The 16,700-nt window shown below is 59.3% G+C and overlaps 5 protein-coding genes across 5 annotated transcripts; 2 read left to right on the top strand and 3 right to left on the bottom strand.

The window, feature by feature from the left end:
* Positions 1-298: 298 nt before the first annotated feature.
* On the bottom strand, positions 299-3,704 carry BKCO1_2800082 (transcription initiation protein spt5; the record flags this gene model as incomplete). Its single annotated transcript, XM_020273735.1, has 3 exons — positions 299-808; positions 878-3,349; positions 3,405-3,704. 3 exons carry the CDS (start codon positions 3,702-3,704, stop codon positions 299-301), a joined length of 3,282 nt encoding a protein of 1,093 aa, XP_020129962.1.
* A 317-nt stretch (positions 3,705-4,021) lies between these two features.
* On the top strand, positions 4,022-7,742 carry BKCO1_2800081 (wd repeat protein; the record flags this gene model as incomplete). Its single annotated transcript, XM_020273734.1, has 3 exons — positions 4,022-4,039; positions 4,092-6,689; positions 6,753-7,742. 3 exons carry the CDS (start codon positions 4,022-4,024, stop codon positions 7,740-7,742), a joined length of 3,606 nt encoding a protein of 1,201 aa, XP_020129959.1.
* Positions 7,743-8,684: 942 nt separating this feature from the next.
* Positions 8,685-9,680, bottom strand: BKCO1_2800080 (carbonic anhydrase; the record flags this gene model as incomplete). Its single annotated transcript, XM_020273733.1, has 2 exons — positions 8,685-9,298; positions 9,461-9,680. The coding sequence occupies 2 exons, from the start codon at positions 9,678-9,680 to the stop codon at positions 8,685-8,687; spliced, it is 834 nt and encodes a 277-aa protein (XP_020129960.1).
* A 1,796-nt stretch (positions 9,681-11,476) lies between these two features.
* Positions 11,477-12,892, top strand: BKCO1_2800079 (autophagy-related protein atg28; the record flags this gene model as incomplete). Its single annotated transcript, XM_020273731.1, has 1 exon — positions 11,477-12,892. The coding sequence occupies one exon, from the start codon at positions 11,477-11,479 to the stop codon at positions 12,890-12,892; it is 1,416 nt and encodes a 471-aa protein (XP_020129911.1).
* Positions 12,893-14,485: 1,593 nt separating this feature from the next.
* BKCO1_2800078 (uncharacterized protein) lies at positions 14,486-15,741 on the bottom strand (the record flags this gene model as incomplete). The annotated part of the gene is made up of 5 exons (XM_020273730.1): positions 14,486-14,813; positions 14,858-15,076; positions 15,148-15,381; positions 15,433-15,634; positions 15,708-15,741. 5 exons carry the CDS (start codon positions 15,739-15,741, stop codon positions 14,486-14,488), a joined length of 1,017 nt encoding a protein of 338 aa, XP_020129910.1.
* Positions 15,742-16,700: the final 959 nt, after the last annotated feature.

Here is a 16,700-nt window from a genome sequence, read left to right as displayed (position 1 = left end):
GTAGTGGTGGACGAACGAAAAGAAGAAAACAAACTTTCAGAAACGCCTTTTTGATCAAAATGAAAAGATGCCGGTGATGCAAAACCGCAGCAATGTTATTGGACGGACGGACGGATGGATGGATGCCCTTACTCTGATTGTTGCAAACCCCCATCGTTCTTTTCCCCAGAAAGAAACCAACAAGCCCCACGATCCCACGATCCCACGATCCCATCCCATGATCCCATGATCCCATCCCATCCCCTCCCGTCCCCTTTCCTCCCCTCCCTTATCCGCTCAATCAACCAAACCAAACAAATCAATCATACCCAGCATCATCCCCCGCCGCCGCCGGCGTCTCGGGCATGCCGCCACCATAACCCCCAGGCGTCTCCGGATACTGGGCCGGCGTCGGCGCCGCCGCAGGCGTAGCGCCGTACCCACCACCGTACGCACCGCCAGCACCACCACCGCCAGCACCACCACCGCCACCGGCACCACCACCGCTGCCACCACCAAACCGCGGTGTCGGCACGTCGGCGGCGGCGGGGGTGGGGGCGCTGAAGCCGCCCGGGGTGGGGGCGTCGAAGGCGCCGGGGGTGGAATGCGTCGCCCACGAGGAGCCGGGGGTGGCGTGGTGTAAGTCTTTAGAGGAGGAAGAGTTGGGGTGGTAGGCCGGGGTGCGGGAGCCGGCGGCGCCCCAGGCGGGGGTGCGGCCGCCGTCGGTGGGGGCGTTGTTGTTGCTGCCGCCCCAGGAGGAGGTGGTGGAGCCGGCGCCGTAGGGGGTGCGGGAGGAGGCGGACCAGGTGGATGAGGAGGGGTTGCGGGACTGGTGGGGCGGGAGGTGTGTGTTAGAAAGATGGTTGTTGCTTGCGCTGGTTGGGGAGTGAAAACTTACAGAGTCGCCGCCGTAGGCTGTGCTTCCGCCGTAGGCCGTGCTGCCGCCGTAAGCGGTGCCACCGCCGTAGGCTGTGCGTCCGCCGTCGCCGCCGTAGCTCGTCCTGCTGCCGTCGTTGCTGCCGGCCCAGGCGGGGGTGCGGCTTGAGCCAGAGTTCCAGGCTGGAGTGCGGCCGCCGGCTCCGCCGTATGATGTGCCCGAGCCGCTCTGTTGCCAGGCGGGCGTGCGGGAGGGAGCCCCTCCCCACGCTGGTGTCCTGCCACCGGACTGCGCTCCCATGGGGGTTCTACCACCAGACTGGCCCCAGCCTCCGGGAACGCGAGAGCCTGGGGTGGAGCCACCGTAGCCGCCTTGACCTGGCCCGCCGCGACCGCGACCACCACCGCCGCCGATGGTTGCTCCAGTGATGGGATCCTTGATGCTTAGGGTGTCCTTCGGCACCGTGATGGTTTTGTTCTTGGTGTGTAGCTCGACACGAGCCTCGAGGTCAGTAGTGTCTTTTACGATACCGAGCAGACCCTTGTAAGCACCCTTTCGGACGATGACCGTCTTGCCGAGCATTCTGTCGCGACCCATGGTCTTTGGTGGGGCCATGGAGCCGGGTCCGTTGGGTCCGTTCCGCAGATCCTGGCGCTGCAGGAGAGGATTCATCTTTGACAGATCAGGACCGGCACTACTAACTTTGCCACTCTTGGCGGCAACAGTAGTAACGTTTCCGGAGCGGACGACGAAAACACCGGCATTCTCTGCACGGCTTTTGTTCTGAACGAAAAGGAAGCTGCGGTGAATGTGAAGGACACGGCCCTGGCGCTGTTCACCACCGTATTCCTTCACGGTGTCCTCGGTGCGAATCTCAGAGCCATCCCGGTCAGTGGCGACAGCGTTCTTGCGTCTGTCAATCCGATTCGAGATGTTCGATGGCAGAAGAGTGCGAACGGTGCCGTTTTGGTCCAGAACACGGAGAGACTCGCGATCCAACTTGATGATACAGGCAACCGTAGAAGCATCGAGCTGAACGAGATCAAACAGGTCGTACTTCGAATCGCTCTGCATGCCACCGCTGTCAGACGCGACACGCAGATCACGACTGAACACTGTGATTTCCTGGTTGGTGGAGTCCGTAAGAAGAGTGACGCGGTCGTCCCTGATCTTGATGACCATACCAACTTCGTCATGGTACTTGCTACCGCCGACGACCTTGACGTGGTCTCCCTCCTTGAACAGCTTCCGGAGCGATTTGACGGGTGCTTCCACCTGCTGACCCTTCAACTCGCCTTCTTGTACCCTGAGCGTCACAATGTCGTTGTGCACTGCAATCGCTTTGCCAGACACGCCTTGCTGTTCGCCGTGGTAGATTTCTACCATGTCGCCAGGCATGAAGTCGGCGCCGGTCGAGGCTTGCTTCAGGGTTGCTGCAAGAGCCGCGAGATCCAGGTTTTCGGTGCCATCATCCCCGCCGGCTGCGAATCTTGTAACTTCCTCCAGGCGCGGGTTGACGTTTTCCGTCTGGAGTTGGTTGAGCTTGACAGTCTTGTGGAGGAATCCATCGATGTAACGCTCCTTCTTGTACGTCCAGATTCGGTGGCCGGACAGGGAGTTTTCCTGGGTCAGGAACTTGAGATGCTTCTTCTTGGCTTCGGTTTCGCTGAACAGTCTCGGAGCAGGGCGGGTTGTGAGAGGGCCGGGGCGCTTGCGCTTGGCATCAGCAGGGGCGTTAGGGTCGTCGTGGAGTCCATAATCCAGGCGAGGGATAAGGCGGATTGCCACCTCATTTCCGTTCGCCTCCACCTCGTGGACCTGGGCCAAGTCGCCAGCATAGAGACTGACGCCTTTGACACGGACGTACATGCCCTCAGTGAGCTCCTTCGACTTCTTGACTCGAAGCAAATCCGGCATCTCCTTGAGAGGGACCAGCACCATCTTGCCGCGGACGTAACAGAACGAGATGTTCTCACAGGCAGCCATGACGGCGGCCTGCTTCCGAGCCTCGACATAAACGTAACCAGCCGCGACGCCGCCGCGTTCGAAGACGGAGCAGATCTCAAGAGGTTCGCGAGTGCCCAAACGGTCCTCAAACCTCTTCATGATATCGTAAACGACCTCCTTCTCTTTTCCGGGCTTACATCCTACACCCCAAATGGTGGGATCATCAACACTGGGAAGAAGTAACCTCTGCGGAAGCACGTCGGAGTTCACGGCAGATGCGCGGTTGCGTCCGTAGCGCTCCTTCAGCGCGGCAGCCTGTTTCTCGGCGTCCATGCTAGCCTCGAGTTCGCGTTGTCGGTCGAGTTCTCTGTGGCGACGGTCGTCGTTCTCGGCGCCGGCGGGCATGTCAAGCAGGTCGTCGGGGTGAGTCTCCTCCGGAAGCTCGTCATCCTCGTCAAGCTCCTCCTCGTCTTCCTCGTCGACTTCGGCTTCCACATCGATGAACTGCAGGCGGGCATCACGCTTGCGGCGCTTGCGTTGGTGACCCTAGCATCTTGTCAGCAATCTAGCGCACTGAGTGACGCGCGAGATGGGGACTGACCACGACCTCCTCCTCGTCCTCGTCTTCCTCGTCATCCTCTTCATCTTCCTCGTCATCCTCACCGCCTTCTTCATCTTCACCGCCCTCCTCGTCGTCCTCGGCTGCGGCACCTTCGTCTTCGTCGGGGCTTTGGTGTCTGCTGGGCTTCTTGCCGCCCGTTCTGCCCGGCCTCACTTCATCCTCGTCATCTTGATCGTAGGTCCTGGCGACTTCATCCTCGTTGTCGGAACCAACAGCAGGCTCGTAGTTGAAAGGCTCATCGTCCGACTCGGAGCCAGCAAGGTCGTCGCGGTTTGACATGGTTCAATTGCGCGGTGGCGCCGCACGAGACGGGAGAGAGGCGGATCGCGCGACACGACACCAGGCGGACGAGTGCAGTGGTGGTGCGCGGGAGATTGATGTTGGGTCGAGGGAGCGGCGAGGGTTGGAAGATGTTTCTTTGTGGTGAAAGTGAAGCCAAGGTCGCGGCAGCTGCGCGAGCTGACGGGGGCGCGCCGGGCCGGCAAGTCCCGCGCCCAGTCGCCGAACAATCCCGTGACACTCGGCTGATCCCCGGCGGCTCGCACGCGCACCATCTTTCTCGCGCTCAACACCATGATGCTCTCTTAACCCTCCAGATGTCCGTCCCGCTGCATGTGAGCCACCCTTCTCTCCATCACCTGCTTAGCGGTACTCATTCCACCCCAGCATGCATGCACTCGCACCCCGGTGACTGCCCTTGCCTTTGCGGGCCAATACATTCTCACTGCCGAAGGCCCATTTTTGCGCGTCTTCCTCAAAAGTGGTTCGGACTGCCTCTTCACTGAGAAAATCTTTGAGAACCAGACGGTCCACGGGCTTGCAGTCGTCGATGCGTCCCACTCGGATTATTTGTCAGTGATTGCGTACGGAGGACACCTTGTCCGGCACCTGCGACTTTCGCATGATGGAATTGCGCGTACATTTGGTCTGGACCAGGGCCCAGTCGCCCGGGTTTCGGACTGGGTTTTAGATCTCGCCCACCCCTTTCAAAAGCTTAACACCACTGTTGCTGTCACTGCCCACAACCAAATCGTACGACTTTGCTGGACAAGCTCGCCGCCAAGTGCTTGCCTGACCGTCTCCAACCTTACCGTCAGCTCCCGCTGCATCCTCTACTCGGCGCATCTCTCTTGGCTGTCCGCAGCCAAGGTCCTCGTCGCCTCGGGAACCGCCTTCGGTGAGATCTTGGTCTGGTCCTGCGACTTCACCAACCTTGACAAGCCGCGCTCATGCGTCCACCACTTTTTTACCGGTCACGAGGGATCTGTCTTCGGCGTTCAGATCTCACTGCCGTTCTACGTCTCAGAAGACCAGACAAACCGTCATCAGCTGTTGGCCAGTTGCAGCGATGACCGCACTGTGCGCATCTGGGACATCTCCCAACTACCCGACGGAGGGGACTTCTCCACATCAGACGACGCTCTCGGCTTGGTGCAGGACCGAGAGACTGGCTTCGGCGCCAATGCCAACTCAGACCAGGAAAACTGCCTTGCCGTAGCATGGGGGCATACTTCGCGAGTATGGGCGATTCGCTTTATTGCTTTCTCCCCGGCCGACAAGGCCCGTCGCTTCGTCTCTTTTGGTGAAGACGCAACAACCCGTGTCTGGGACCTCAACTGCACCTTGTCCGCACACGACCGGTCTCCGCGCTTGAAGGTGGATGCCACGCTTCTGGATACGCGGGCTTTTCACTCTGGGAAGAACATCTGGGCCATGGATATAGCCACACCCACGCAACCTGCAGACTTCGAAATCTGTACTGGTGCGGCAGACAGTGCAATCGTCAGCCACCATTGGCCCTTGACACCCCTCGAGTCAGTCTCACCGCAACCGACAACTGATGCCCACAGGTGCTGCTCATTTGTCTCTGATCGCGTGGTCATATCCGCTACGAACAGTGGCAAAGTCATCAGGGGCAGTGACAGCAACAACGCTTTCGCCTGGGAGGTCGTGGACCAGATTGACGATCTCAAAGGCTACTCGGTTTCAGTTGGCTTGCCGGTGTGCAACCTAGCATTTCTGGCCGGCAGCAGCGGCAAAATCTACGCATACCAGGACAGCTCTCGCCAGTTTTCTGTTGTTGCCCAAATGAGTCGAAAGATCGCCACAATCTTCGCCTCCCATTTTTGCGACTTGGACGGTGCAGGCTTTATCAGCCTCATTGTCACAACCGTCGGCGCCAAGGTCACTGAAAGCTTTCTCTTTTCATGGGAACCTGACTCCGTAGGACTTGTACTAAAGAAGAAGACAACACTAGACTTACCGCGCTCGTTTGTCGTCACAAGCGCTCTATACACCCCGATGCTGGTTCAGACAATAATCTTCCTGGGTGCCAGAAATGGTTCAGTGGCACAGTTCTCTGACACAGCCCGAGAAGAGGCTTCGGAAGTTGAGACTCTGCAACCATGCGCTGTTTTCGAGCTTCATGCGCCGGAGACGGTGACCGCGCTAGCGTGGATACCACACGAGTCGTCAACGCTCACCCAAAACCACCTCCTTGGCTACTTGATATCCACAGGTCGCGACGGACATTATGCCACTACAGAGATCTCCACCGATATGCACGCCATTGTTGCTCACCAAATCAGCCTGCCTTTCGGTCCAAATATTGAGGGATGCTTTGTGGACAGAGGCAGTCTCGTTGTGTACGGCTTTCGCGGCAAGCACTTTGTTGCGATTGATGCTTCCACGGAGCAAGAAGTTTTCTCCGTCGAGTGTGGAGGTGCTCACCGCATCTGGAGCTTCTGTCCGTCCGACGCCAGCGAGGGAGGTACCTTTGTATGGAATCAAGCTTCCACGCTGAAGCTGCATTCCACTAGCGGGGTGTCCCATAAGATCATCAGATCCGGTGGCCATGGCCGAGAGATCAAGAACGCAGCTGCATGCCCGAGCAATCCACGCATGGTTGCAACAGGAGCCGAAGACACCACGATCCGTATCTTCGAGTATGGCGTGCATGACAGCTCACTTCCCGATTTCAGATGCGTGAGGGTGTTGCGAAAGCACGTCACGGGTATACAGCACCTCGCTTGGTCTGATGATGGAAAGTATCTCTTCAGCAGCGGCGGCTATGAGGAGTTTTTCGTGTGGAGGGTACGCCAACTCCCAGTGGTTGGTCTAGGCATCGTGTGTGAGGCAGTCTGTCCGCCGGAGAGTGAACTGCCCGACCTACGAATCATGGGCTTCTCCATCCAAGCAAGCCCCAAGGCGGGAGCCGACGCCAGCTTCCTCGCCACACTCGCATACTCAGACTCCACCATCAGAGTAAGCAGCCCCCACCACCACCAAATGCACTCAATCACCGCTAACACACCCCCGCCACCACAGACCTACTCCTACATCTCCACCCCCACCGCCAAGACCTTCACCCTCCTCCACGCCGGGACCTACCTCACCTCCTGCCTCACGCAAACCACCTACCTCACCCCATCGCTCCTCCTCACCGCCGGCACAGACGGCCACATCGCCTTCTGGCCCCTCCCCCCCACCAATAACAACAACACCAACGCCTCCGACGCCTCCGCCTCCGACTCCACCTCACCCCCCCTCCCCCTAACCCCCACCTCCCGCACCCCCATCCACCAAAGCACCATCAAAGCCCTCGCCCACACCCGCCTCTCCCCCACCACCTCCCTGCTCCTCACCGCCGGCGACGACAACGCCGTCGCTTTCACGCTGCTGCTGCTCCGTGCAGACGACAGCGCGGCGGCCGCCGACGCCGACGCCGGAGGAGGAGGAGGCCCCGACGGTGCTGGGTCCGCCGGCAACGACGCCGTCAGGACGAGCACTCTCGTCATCCCTCGCGCGCACGCCGCGACGGTTACGAGCGCGGTGTTGCTCTGTGCGGGTGATGATGGTGGTGGTGGTGGTGGTGGCGATGATGACGGGAAGAGAAGCGATGCGGACGCAGACGCAGACGCAACGGCACCAACGACATCAACGACGACGACGACGACATCGACGACGCCGAAGACGACGACGACGCAAATGAAGCGGCTCCTCGCCATCACGGCAGGCAGCGACCAGCGCGTCAAGGTGTGGGAGGTTGGCGTCGACGTCGACGATGGCGTGGGCGTGGGCGCGGAGGCGGTAAGGGTTAGGCGGTTGGCGGACGAGGGGACGGCGGTGGCGGATGTGGCGGATGTGGTTGTCTTGGCGGGTGGTGGTGGTGGTGGTGGTGCGGGAGGGGACGGAGATGGGGTGGGGGAGCTGCTGCCGCCGGGGCGGAGGGTGAGGAGGACGACGGGCAGGACGAGGACGGTGGTGGTTGTGGGGGTGGGGATGGAGGCGTGGGAGGTGGAGGTTGGTGGACTGTGATGTATCGTGTGGGCGCGGCGGTGTGAGCTGAGACGAGGGGGTTGGGCTGGTTTTTGGGGTGGATAGATGTTTGGTTGGTTTCATGATGCGTGTTTTTCTCTGTATAGGAAATAGATAGGTGTCTTCGCCTGGTCGGTTGCCTGACAATCGATACTATCGGTGTTGTACATACAAGATCTAGCAAAAGTCTTGGATCCTTCCGCACAGTGGTGGTAACACGAACTCCTTCGCTGTGTCTTATTCCCCGCGCAAAACAAGCAAGCGAGCAAGCAAGCAAGCAACATTGCCGAGGGTGGTACAAGTCGATTCTGCGCTCTGCTTTGTTGTACGCCTACATATATGTATCACCGCGGCGCGGGAAGCCTAATCGCGCTTCCGCTTCTTCGCGCCTCTGAAGAATTTTCAGTTACGCAGATAAATGCGAGTGAGGATGAATGTAACTACGGAGGACAGGGAGGAGGATCTGAAAGCTTGTGTCTCGCTAGTAGTGGGTTATTCCGACATGGGCGGAAAATTATCCGTAACAAACTGCTGTATGCAGTAAGGCGCGGCTCGGAAACAGACAGCAAGAACACGGATAGATGTCGGAAAAATCGAGCACAATGATGTTATTGGTGCCTATGAGCGGTAACAACAGCCGCCACAAGTGTACAGCTACCTGAGTATTTCTCAGATACAATGAATAGAACGCTTCAATATCAGCCGCTTGTGGTATTCCATCGCCGAAACTTGCCGTCGCTCAACAACGCGCACTATGCTTTACGGAAAAAGAGAGAATGAGAGCGAAGAAAAGGAAACGCCGGTAAACTGAGAGACAAATGGCAGGAAAACAAAACGCCAAGGAAAAAAACAAGATGAAGAACCATGCAAGAGGTCTACTTTTGCAATTCCCGGAAGAAAAGGAATTTTGCCGTGTTCAACTCGGCAGTCTTTTCGGCCTCACTACGCAATGGCCAGACCCGCAAGGGCAGTCTGATCAAGCAAGTTCGTCAGACCGAGCGAGTTCTGGCTGAAGCGAGCGTTGAACTTCATGACGCTCTTGATCTTGTTGTACGTCGCAACGTTCAACGGCATGGGCTCCTGCGTAATGAGGAACGTCACGTCCTCGGTGCACGGCGGCGTCGTCAAGCTGCCCGTGTAGGTCAGCAGCGGCGTCTCCTGCAGGTGCTGCGCCAGCGGCGCGAAGTCAAGGGCGGCCGTCTCCGTCACCGAGCCGGGCACTTCGACTTCGGCGATGTTTTGCGTGGCCGCGCTGAGCAGGTCGGTCGTTGCGCCGTCCTCCGAGAGCTGGAAGAGGACGGCCAAGACGACGATCTTGCCCGAGTCGTCGGCCGCCTCGTGCACCATGTGCATCTCGAGCGGGAAGTACTCGTTCTCGATGCGGTGCTCCGACGGCGTGTGCAGGTGGAACTGCGCGAGGTTGAAGGCTTCCCCTCCCACAAAAGTCGTGCCGTTGACGATGGTTTCGAGAGTGGTGCCGAGGTTTTCAAACTCGGCGGACTCGACGTTGGTGATGTTGACGGAGGGGGCTTCGGTCGCCAGGGTTACGGTACTGTCTGGGGTGGCGTTAGAAGAAAGGCTTGAGTGATATCAGGATTATGGGTCCGGGTTCGGGAAAAAACGGAGGTGGGAATATCCAAGGGTGGGAACATCCAAGGGTGGTTGAATGTGTGGGGAGATGGAAACTGGGATGTATGTGGGGGCGTGAAGATCCATACCAAGGTTGATGGGTGATTGGTTGGACCCGTGGTTGCACAGCTCGTTGCCGGCTTCAATGTTGTGCCAGTTGAGAGGGCCGGTCAGGCCAGTGTAGCCGTAGTTGCTGACCTCGACCTCGGCGCGCTTGTTCAAGCGGCGAGGCATCAACGAAGTGCCGTGGAGACAGCTTGCGCTGACCGAAGAGAGCAGCAGGGCAACGGGAAGGATGTTGGAAAGCATGTTGGCAGTGGAGAAGGGAAAGTGGGTGGTCAGTGAACAGATGTAAGAGAAAGTGAAGTTCAACACCACTGAATGAGCGGAAGACTGATACTTAAGAAAGGCAGGAAGATAGACGGATGAGCTGCCAGAGCTGTACAAACGTGGGTCTATAAACGAGAGGCAAATTGCAACTCGGGCTTATCCAGAGCCACAAGGCGCCGACGATGAGGACTCGGAAGGCCTCCAGCTCATCCTGGAACATGGGCAGTGCTCCGCGCCTCCATCTGGTTTGACTGGGCACAGCAGCTGCAGAACTTGGCGGAGACAATGCCGCCACGACGACGACTGTCGAGATGAATGGGGGCAAGGCAGGCGCGTGTCGACTGGATTATTGCAGCCATTCGGGCTGACTTGGCCCGTCAACTTGGCTTGGCGCTGATGCGGGCTGAGGCAGCGCGCGGCAGACTCCTTGAGGAGACGAAGACCATGTCCACAGAATATAAGCAAAGTTGGCAAAGAAGTGACGCTCCCTCAATGGGCATGAAGGACAGCCATCCGGTTTATGACGAACATGGCGAGCAATTAGAAGTCTACCGGAAGTTATAATAGGAGCTGTGGGATTCGCAGAGCTCACTGAAGGAGGGTGAGCACAGCAGGCATCCTGTCAGGCGTGCCGCGGTGGGCGCTGATTTGGCCGAACAGCCGGAGGGTTGCAATCAGAGACGAGCGGGCGATTAATGGCGGGCCGGGCTTCGATTCACGTATTCCTCACATGAAGGAGCTCTTGGCGACGACGGGAGGCGGCGGAGGCGGCGGCAGGCGGCAGGCGGCTCGCACAGAATGGGCGTTGTTCGGCTGCGCCGCGTGGATGACAGTGTGTGCAGGCGGTATAAGACAGCTTGGCGCAGCAGTCATCAGGCCACCCTGCGGCTAAACACCACCGTTCGGGAAATTCCGCCAGGACCAGGACAGGCGCGCGGGCGGAGAAAGATGCGGGGTCCGGTTGGTGCAGGTCCAGCCGGCATGGCCGTCGCCGTGGTGCGTGAGCGGCTGAGGCGGGTTCCTTTTTAACTCGTCGCATTGCGGGCTGGATCGGGTGAGGAGTGTTTGAGGGCACGACCAAACTGCCAGGCGGAGAGACGGCATGCAGCCTGGAAGTCAAGCACACGCGCGTAAACTTGGCTCGCGTGGAGAGTCAGCGGTGGTGCTCGGCACAACGTGCTGATACGGCGTGCCGCAAGGCCGTGTGCTGGCCGGTTCGAGGGTCCAGGGCGGGCCGTTAGGCAGGCTGGCGCCGGCAGAATTATTAATGAGGCACCCGCAGGGTCTAGGTCGGGTCTCGCAGTGCACGGGTGTGAGAACAAGCCTTTTTCTTGACTCGAGAGCGAAACGTGGAGTGCTGGTGCCGTCGTGGAGCCCGCCGTTGCGCGTCGGGCTGATTGGCTCCTGATTGGCTCGGCAGTGTGGCGCAGGGCTGGCTGCTATTCCCGGCAGGCGCGGGGCGTAGCGCGTAGCTAGCTCATCCAGGTCATCCGCCGTCGACACCTCAGGCTCGCCTTGTTGCTGTTCCGCTGTTCCCAGACAACCACTGCCCGCGTGGTCTGTTGGTGCTGCTGCACCCTGGCCCACTAACGACATCCACCAACATCAGCGTAAGTGTCCTCTTCGTCAACACCGGCGCCCGCCTTCCTCTGCGGCTAACCGCCATGTCTCTGTTCAGCTCCTGGTCCCGCCTGCAGCAGGCCGCGTCCACCCTCCTCGCCAGTCAGTCAGCGTCCGAGCATGAGCTACCGCTCTGGCACGAACCACCTACGAATATGGCCTCCGCCTCCTTCCACTCCCACCCGTCCGCTGCCGCCTCGCCCCCACCGCCTCCGCTCGTCCCGCCCGCCCCCATCACCGCGAGCATCCACGCCTCGACCGCCCGCCTGAGACAGAACCGCGCTCTGCCCGACAGCATGGTCCTGCTGCGCCGCCAGGAGAAGCAGCTGCACGACGACCTGCAGGACCTGCTCTACCAGCAGGACGAGGCTTTGCGTCTCGCCCAAGGCGCCCCCGCCGCCCACGACGATGCTGATCTCAGCGGCAGCGCCACGCCCACCGCGCGGAGCTTGGCCGACGAGCATCGCCATCCTCACCAACGGCGCCACTCCAACATCAGAGGGATCCGGGCTGTGCGCAAGGCCATCCGCACCGCCGTCAGTCAGCTCGCCACCGTCAAGGCCGAGGAGGGGCGTCTGCTGGGCCACGACCGCGCGGGCAACGACGCCGTGGTGCGCAAGCTGGCCAGCTGGGCCGAGCAGAGAGACGGGCTGGAGACGCAGATCCGCACCATCGAGCAGGGCGAAGAAGGCGCCCACACCGCCGCGCTCAAGGACGAGGCCCAGGTGCTGCAGGACGAGATTTGGGAGTTGGAGGACAAGCTGCGCGCCGCCAAGGCTCGCCATCGGAAGCTGCTGGCCGACGTGGCCGAGATTGAGAACTCGGTGCAGTCCAAGCTGTCGTCGTACAAGGCGTCGCTCTCTATCCTAGAGGCCGATATCAACGGCTTTCTCCGCACTTGCTCGGCGCGTGATCGTCAAGCAAGCGAGGCGCCTTTCTTCAAGATCCCCCCCAGACGCCGCACCTTGGACTTGGCACGGGAACACTGGGACGAGGAGCAGGCCAATACCGAGAAGCTGCGGCAAGAAAGCGAAACGGAACGCGACGCGTTGGAGCAAGGGGCTGTCATGTGGGATAACATCGTTCACCGAATCACCGAATTCGAGAAGCACATTGCAGAGGCAACAATGCACCAGGGCAGCGGCACGGACCCAACGGCCGAGGCCAAACATCTCATAGCTGATCTGACCGAGACAATAAATTACGTCGAGTCGCAGTTGGACCTCGCCGAGGAGAGAGGGTGGAAGCTGCTCGTAGCCTGCATAGGCGCCGAGCTCAACGCTCTACACGAGGGACGGCGAATGCTAGAGGCCATGCTGCAAGCGGCAGGAGAAACATCGCCTACGATCGAACGCGAGAAGCGCCTTGGCGACGTTGAGATCGAGTTCCAACCGAGCAGCTTGGCTAATAGCCAGACCCTGCAGCAGAACGGCGACGCGAGCGGGGTAGCGGCTTCGAAACAAGCCCCAGCTCGGCAGCCCAGACCCAACTACCATAGTACCGACGAGGACGAGCCGGACCCAGAATTGCTTATATCGCACCAGGACACGGATGATGAGCATCTTAGATGATTGAACCTAACGACATACTCACGTAGCGATCGCAACTGTCAATGTAGAATTCTTTGGGGGCCAGGATACAGGCGGGGCGCACACGGGAATTTTCCAATCCATCTCGTTCACCATTTCTGATCAATCTTGCTACGAATCATGACTATCGCTTCCACCTTCACCTCATTCGTCGTGCTGTACGAGGTGCCCGGTGTTCCCGGGTTCGTGCTTGTCAAACCGCCGATACGAGTCAAAGAAATCGAACCATCAGTATTCCCGGGCCGGGCCTGGGCGCCTCACACGAACGTCCGCCCTTCACCTCCACCATCTTTGTCGCCAAATCTAACCGCCACCAGATTCAAATAGACTACTAGACCCTTAATATGCTTCCCTTCCGCCCACCCCGAAGGGACGCCCTTCTCGGCTGCCGCTGCCGTTAACCGCAATCCGCGAGTCGTGCAACATATTAAGCCCCCTTTAGCCAGGACAACCGCAACTGTTTGTTTTCACCCTTTATGCCAACAAGGGCAGGCGCCTGATAAGTCAATCAAACTTTCTCAGTGGTCTTCGTCCCGGGCCGGTGACGACCAAGTGCTCATTCGTAAATCGTAATCGGAAGAACCGCTCGTGATAGACGCGCGGCCGTCTCCCAGATAGAATGAGAAGGGATGGCGCTGACGACGTTGAGAGCGTGCCTCGAGCTGAACCGTCGAGTAATGGGCAGGTGGCAGCGATTAAAATGGGCTGAACGAACAGCAACGGCAACACTACTAGCAAACAATACAACGAAGAGATGTCCATCGTCGAGGCGTGTGGCGATATCAAGCAGTGGCCGCCGTGAGCAGCCACCATCAATCAGGCGAGCATCAAACGATCAAAAAGCACACAGAGAAATGGGAATGAGTGAGACAGTAGGGTCAGCCCGCACTGATATCCTGTCCGCTCCCTCATCTTGTATACGTATACTTTTGTGAGGTTTGAATCGTGACGTCCTACCCCACTATAGCGCCAGCAGCGAACGAACAAGGCCCAAAGACCGTCTGGTGACCATCCAGTCGCCGAAGGAGGGGTTGAGGGATGCCGTTGTTGCTGGGTGGCTTCTTCTTTGTCGCCTTTTGGTCTTCTTTCACGCGGATTGGCCTTTTCTTTCCTCTGGCCTCGGGGTCGACGGTCACTTCGGCGCTTGCGGGTGCGACTGCAACATTACCAGCGGTTTTGTTTTTCTCATCATCGCCGCGTCGTTATTTTAGGGATTGATGTAGTTTTCTTGCCGCCGTCGCCGGACGATGTCCGACTTGGTCTATTCTGAAGACGGCCCCAGCCGACGTCTTCGGTCTTGATATACGTAGACAGGGGGGCGTCGGCACCATCAGGCCGCAGATGGGACGTCCTTTCGGTTTCGTCAGCGCATCCCTCATTCTCTTTTCTTGCATAGTCGTGTCCTATCTCCCTCCCCTCCCTTCGCATTCTCATCCCCACCTCTGCTTCGACTCTCCGCACGCACAAGCGAAGGCCACAGACGTTATACCGGCGTACCCCACAAGCGCCACCACCACCAACCCGCCCTCCCTTCCCCTCCCCCCATCACGCCTCCGCCTCCACCTCCGCCTCCACCTACCCCTCCGCCTCCACCTCCCCCTCCCCATCATCCTTCCACCTTCCCTCCGCCCCATCCCCATCCCCATCCCCATCCCCATCCCCATCCCCATCCCTATCCCCCTCCCTCCCCACGCCCCCCTCCCACCCCACCCCCACCCCCACCGCTCCACCCCGCCCAACAGCACCACCCACCAGCGACTCCCAGCCCACCCCGCCACCGGCACCGCCGCCCCCACCAGCACATCCGCCACCCAATGATTCGCCGTCGCCACCACCGTCAGCGCCATCGCGATCGGCCACAGCGGCGCCAGGCCCCTCACCCACGCGTGCGGCGCGAAACGTACTAAACAAACAGCTACGAAGAGCGCGGTGCCGAAGTGGAGGGACGGCATGGCGGCGATGGTGAGCTGGAAGCGGTTGTTGGTCCAGGCGGAGCCGGAGCCGGAGTCGGTACCCGGGTGGAGGACGTCGGTGTAGCCGTAGGAGGGGGGGAGGAGGCGGGGCGGGGAGACGCGGTAGGCGGAGAGGAGGAGGAAGGCGAGGAGGTTGTTGGAGGCGAGGGTGCGGCGGATGGTGCGGTAGGTGGGTGGGGGGAGGTGGGTGTAGCTGTTTTTTGGGGGTTGTTTTTGTTAGGGATTTGCTTTCGGTTGCGGGTGGTGGTGGGAGGGGGGACGTACGTGTAGACGAGGAAGATGGCGCCGATGGTGATGTGCGAGTAGTATATCGTGGCTAGGATGGGCATGAGCCAGGGGTGGTGGTTGAGGATGTATTTCTGGACGGCGAGTTCGACGGCGATGTGTAGGCGCTTCTCGAGGGAGAGGATGGTGAGGGCGTGGGCTTCGGCCTGGGCGAAGACGGCATCGTTGTTGCGGATGAGGGTTGCGGTTAGGGCGCGCGCGAGTTGGTACACCCTGCCTTTATTAGAGCGGTGGATAATAGCGCTTAGTGGAGGGCGTTTATACCAGTATATAAGGTTCCAGTACCATATCTCTACCAGGAACGGAAATTTTGCTAGGAAGAGTGATATGAGGTTTTTCTTGCGGACGTGAGTGTTGTCCGAGTAGTGCGAGGGCGGGAGCAAGGGCGCGTAAACATCTCCATCGCTATCGCGGATGGTACGGCGTCTGTTGATAAGAGCGCCTGCAGTGAAGACAAGTACTATGGCTATTTCCAATTAGAATCTCCAAGTACCGGGCTAGCTACGCTTTGGTAGCTATTGCGGCGACGAGTGACGTACAACCAGGCTCGATCACGTTCTTGAGGGCGCTCATGCTGAATGTCCCATGCGTTTCGAGATAGAGCTCTAGGAAATAAAGAGGGCGATGGTATAGATAGAATGGAAATCAAGGGGTAGAAGGAGAGAGATGCAGCGATCAGCGAGGCAGACGAGTGAGAGTAGCAGGCATCAGCTGCAAATCCCGAGACCGGCCGGGCAGTCCAATCATCAGTGACACGAAGTCGTCAGCAGGCACGACTGACCGACACATCAAGCTTCGGAAGGCCGGCAGCCGGCAGCCATAGGGCTGCGTGGTGCCTGACTGGCCAGTCCCATCCCGCCAGGCTCCGCGGCGGATGCAAGCTTACCTACATAGTATGCCACGGCTGCCGATGGCCCGATGTAGCACCATGGCACGTGGACTTGGTTGGCATACGCAGATCTCCTGCCTGCTTCCGCGTGGTGCATGACTTGTGGTCGAAGTCCTCGCCCAGGCATACGCGTCGGCACGCACCTGCAGACTGCGGTCGCAACGTCCTTTGCCAACGAATGGCTGCCACGCACCACCATGGCGATTCGCTGCGATTCGCTGTTGGAAGCGCGGATGGAAATGCCCGAGAGATCCGAAGACTCCGACACGGAAGTGAAGTGTCGCGAGATCCGGAGGCTGGAACCGCGGCAAGAGGTGAGGTGGAGCGATGAGTGGAAGACGGCAAAAGCGCCGGGCCGGGAAGGGATGGATGGATGGGTGAGGTCAACGCAAGGACCAGCTCACACAATAGCCATGGCCACTGCATCCATGTCGCAGCACGAACGATACACTCGAGCCGAACGTAAAAGAAAAAATGTCATGTTGCCGACTAGCTACGATACACGATGCCTCCATTTACTCCTCTCCCTACTTTCCACGTCATTTCATACACGTATATAATACAACTACGAGCAAGAGCAACACCAAAAGCTTAATTAGAAACATTGTGTACCGCCGCGCCTACCTAGCCGGCAATCCATTAA

This window comes from Diplodia corticola (genome assembly GCF_001883845.1).
Source record: "Diplodia corticola strain CBS 112549 chromosome Unknown scaffold28, whole genome shotgun sequence".
Taxonomy (NCBI): domain Eukaryota; kingdom Fungi; phylum Ascomycota; class Dothideomycetes; order Botryosphaeriales; family Botryosphaeriaceae; genus Diplodia; species Diplodia corticola.
Note: the sequence above shows the minus strand (reverse complement) of the source record. Positions and strands in the feature narration are given on the sequence as shown.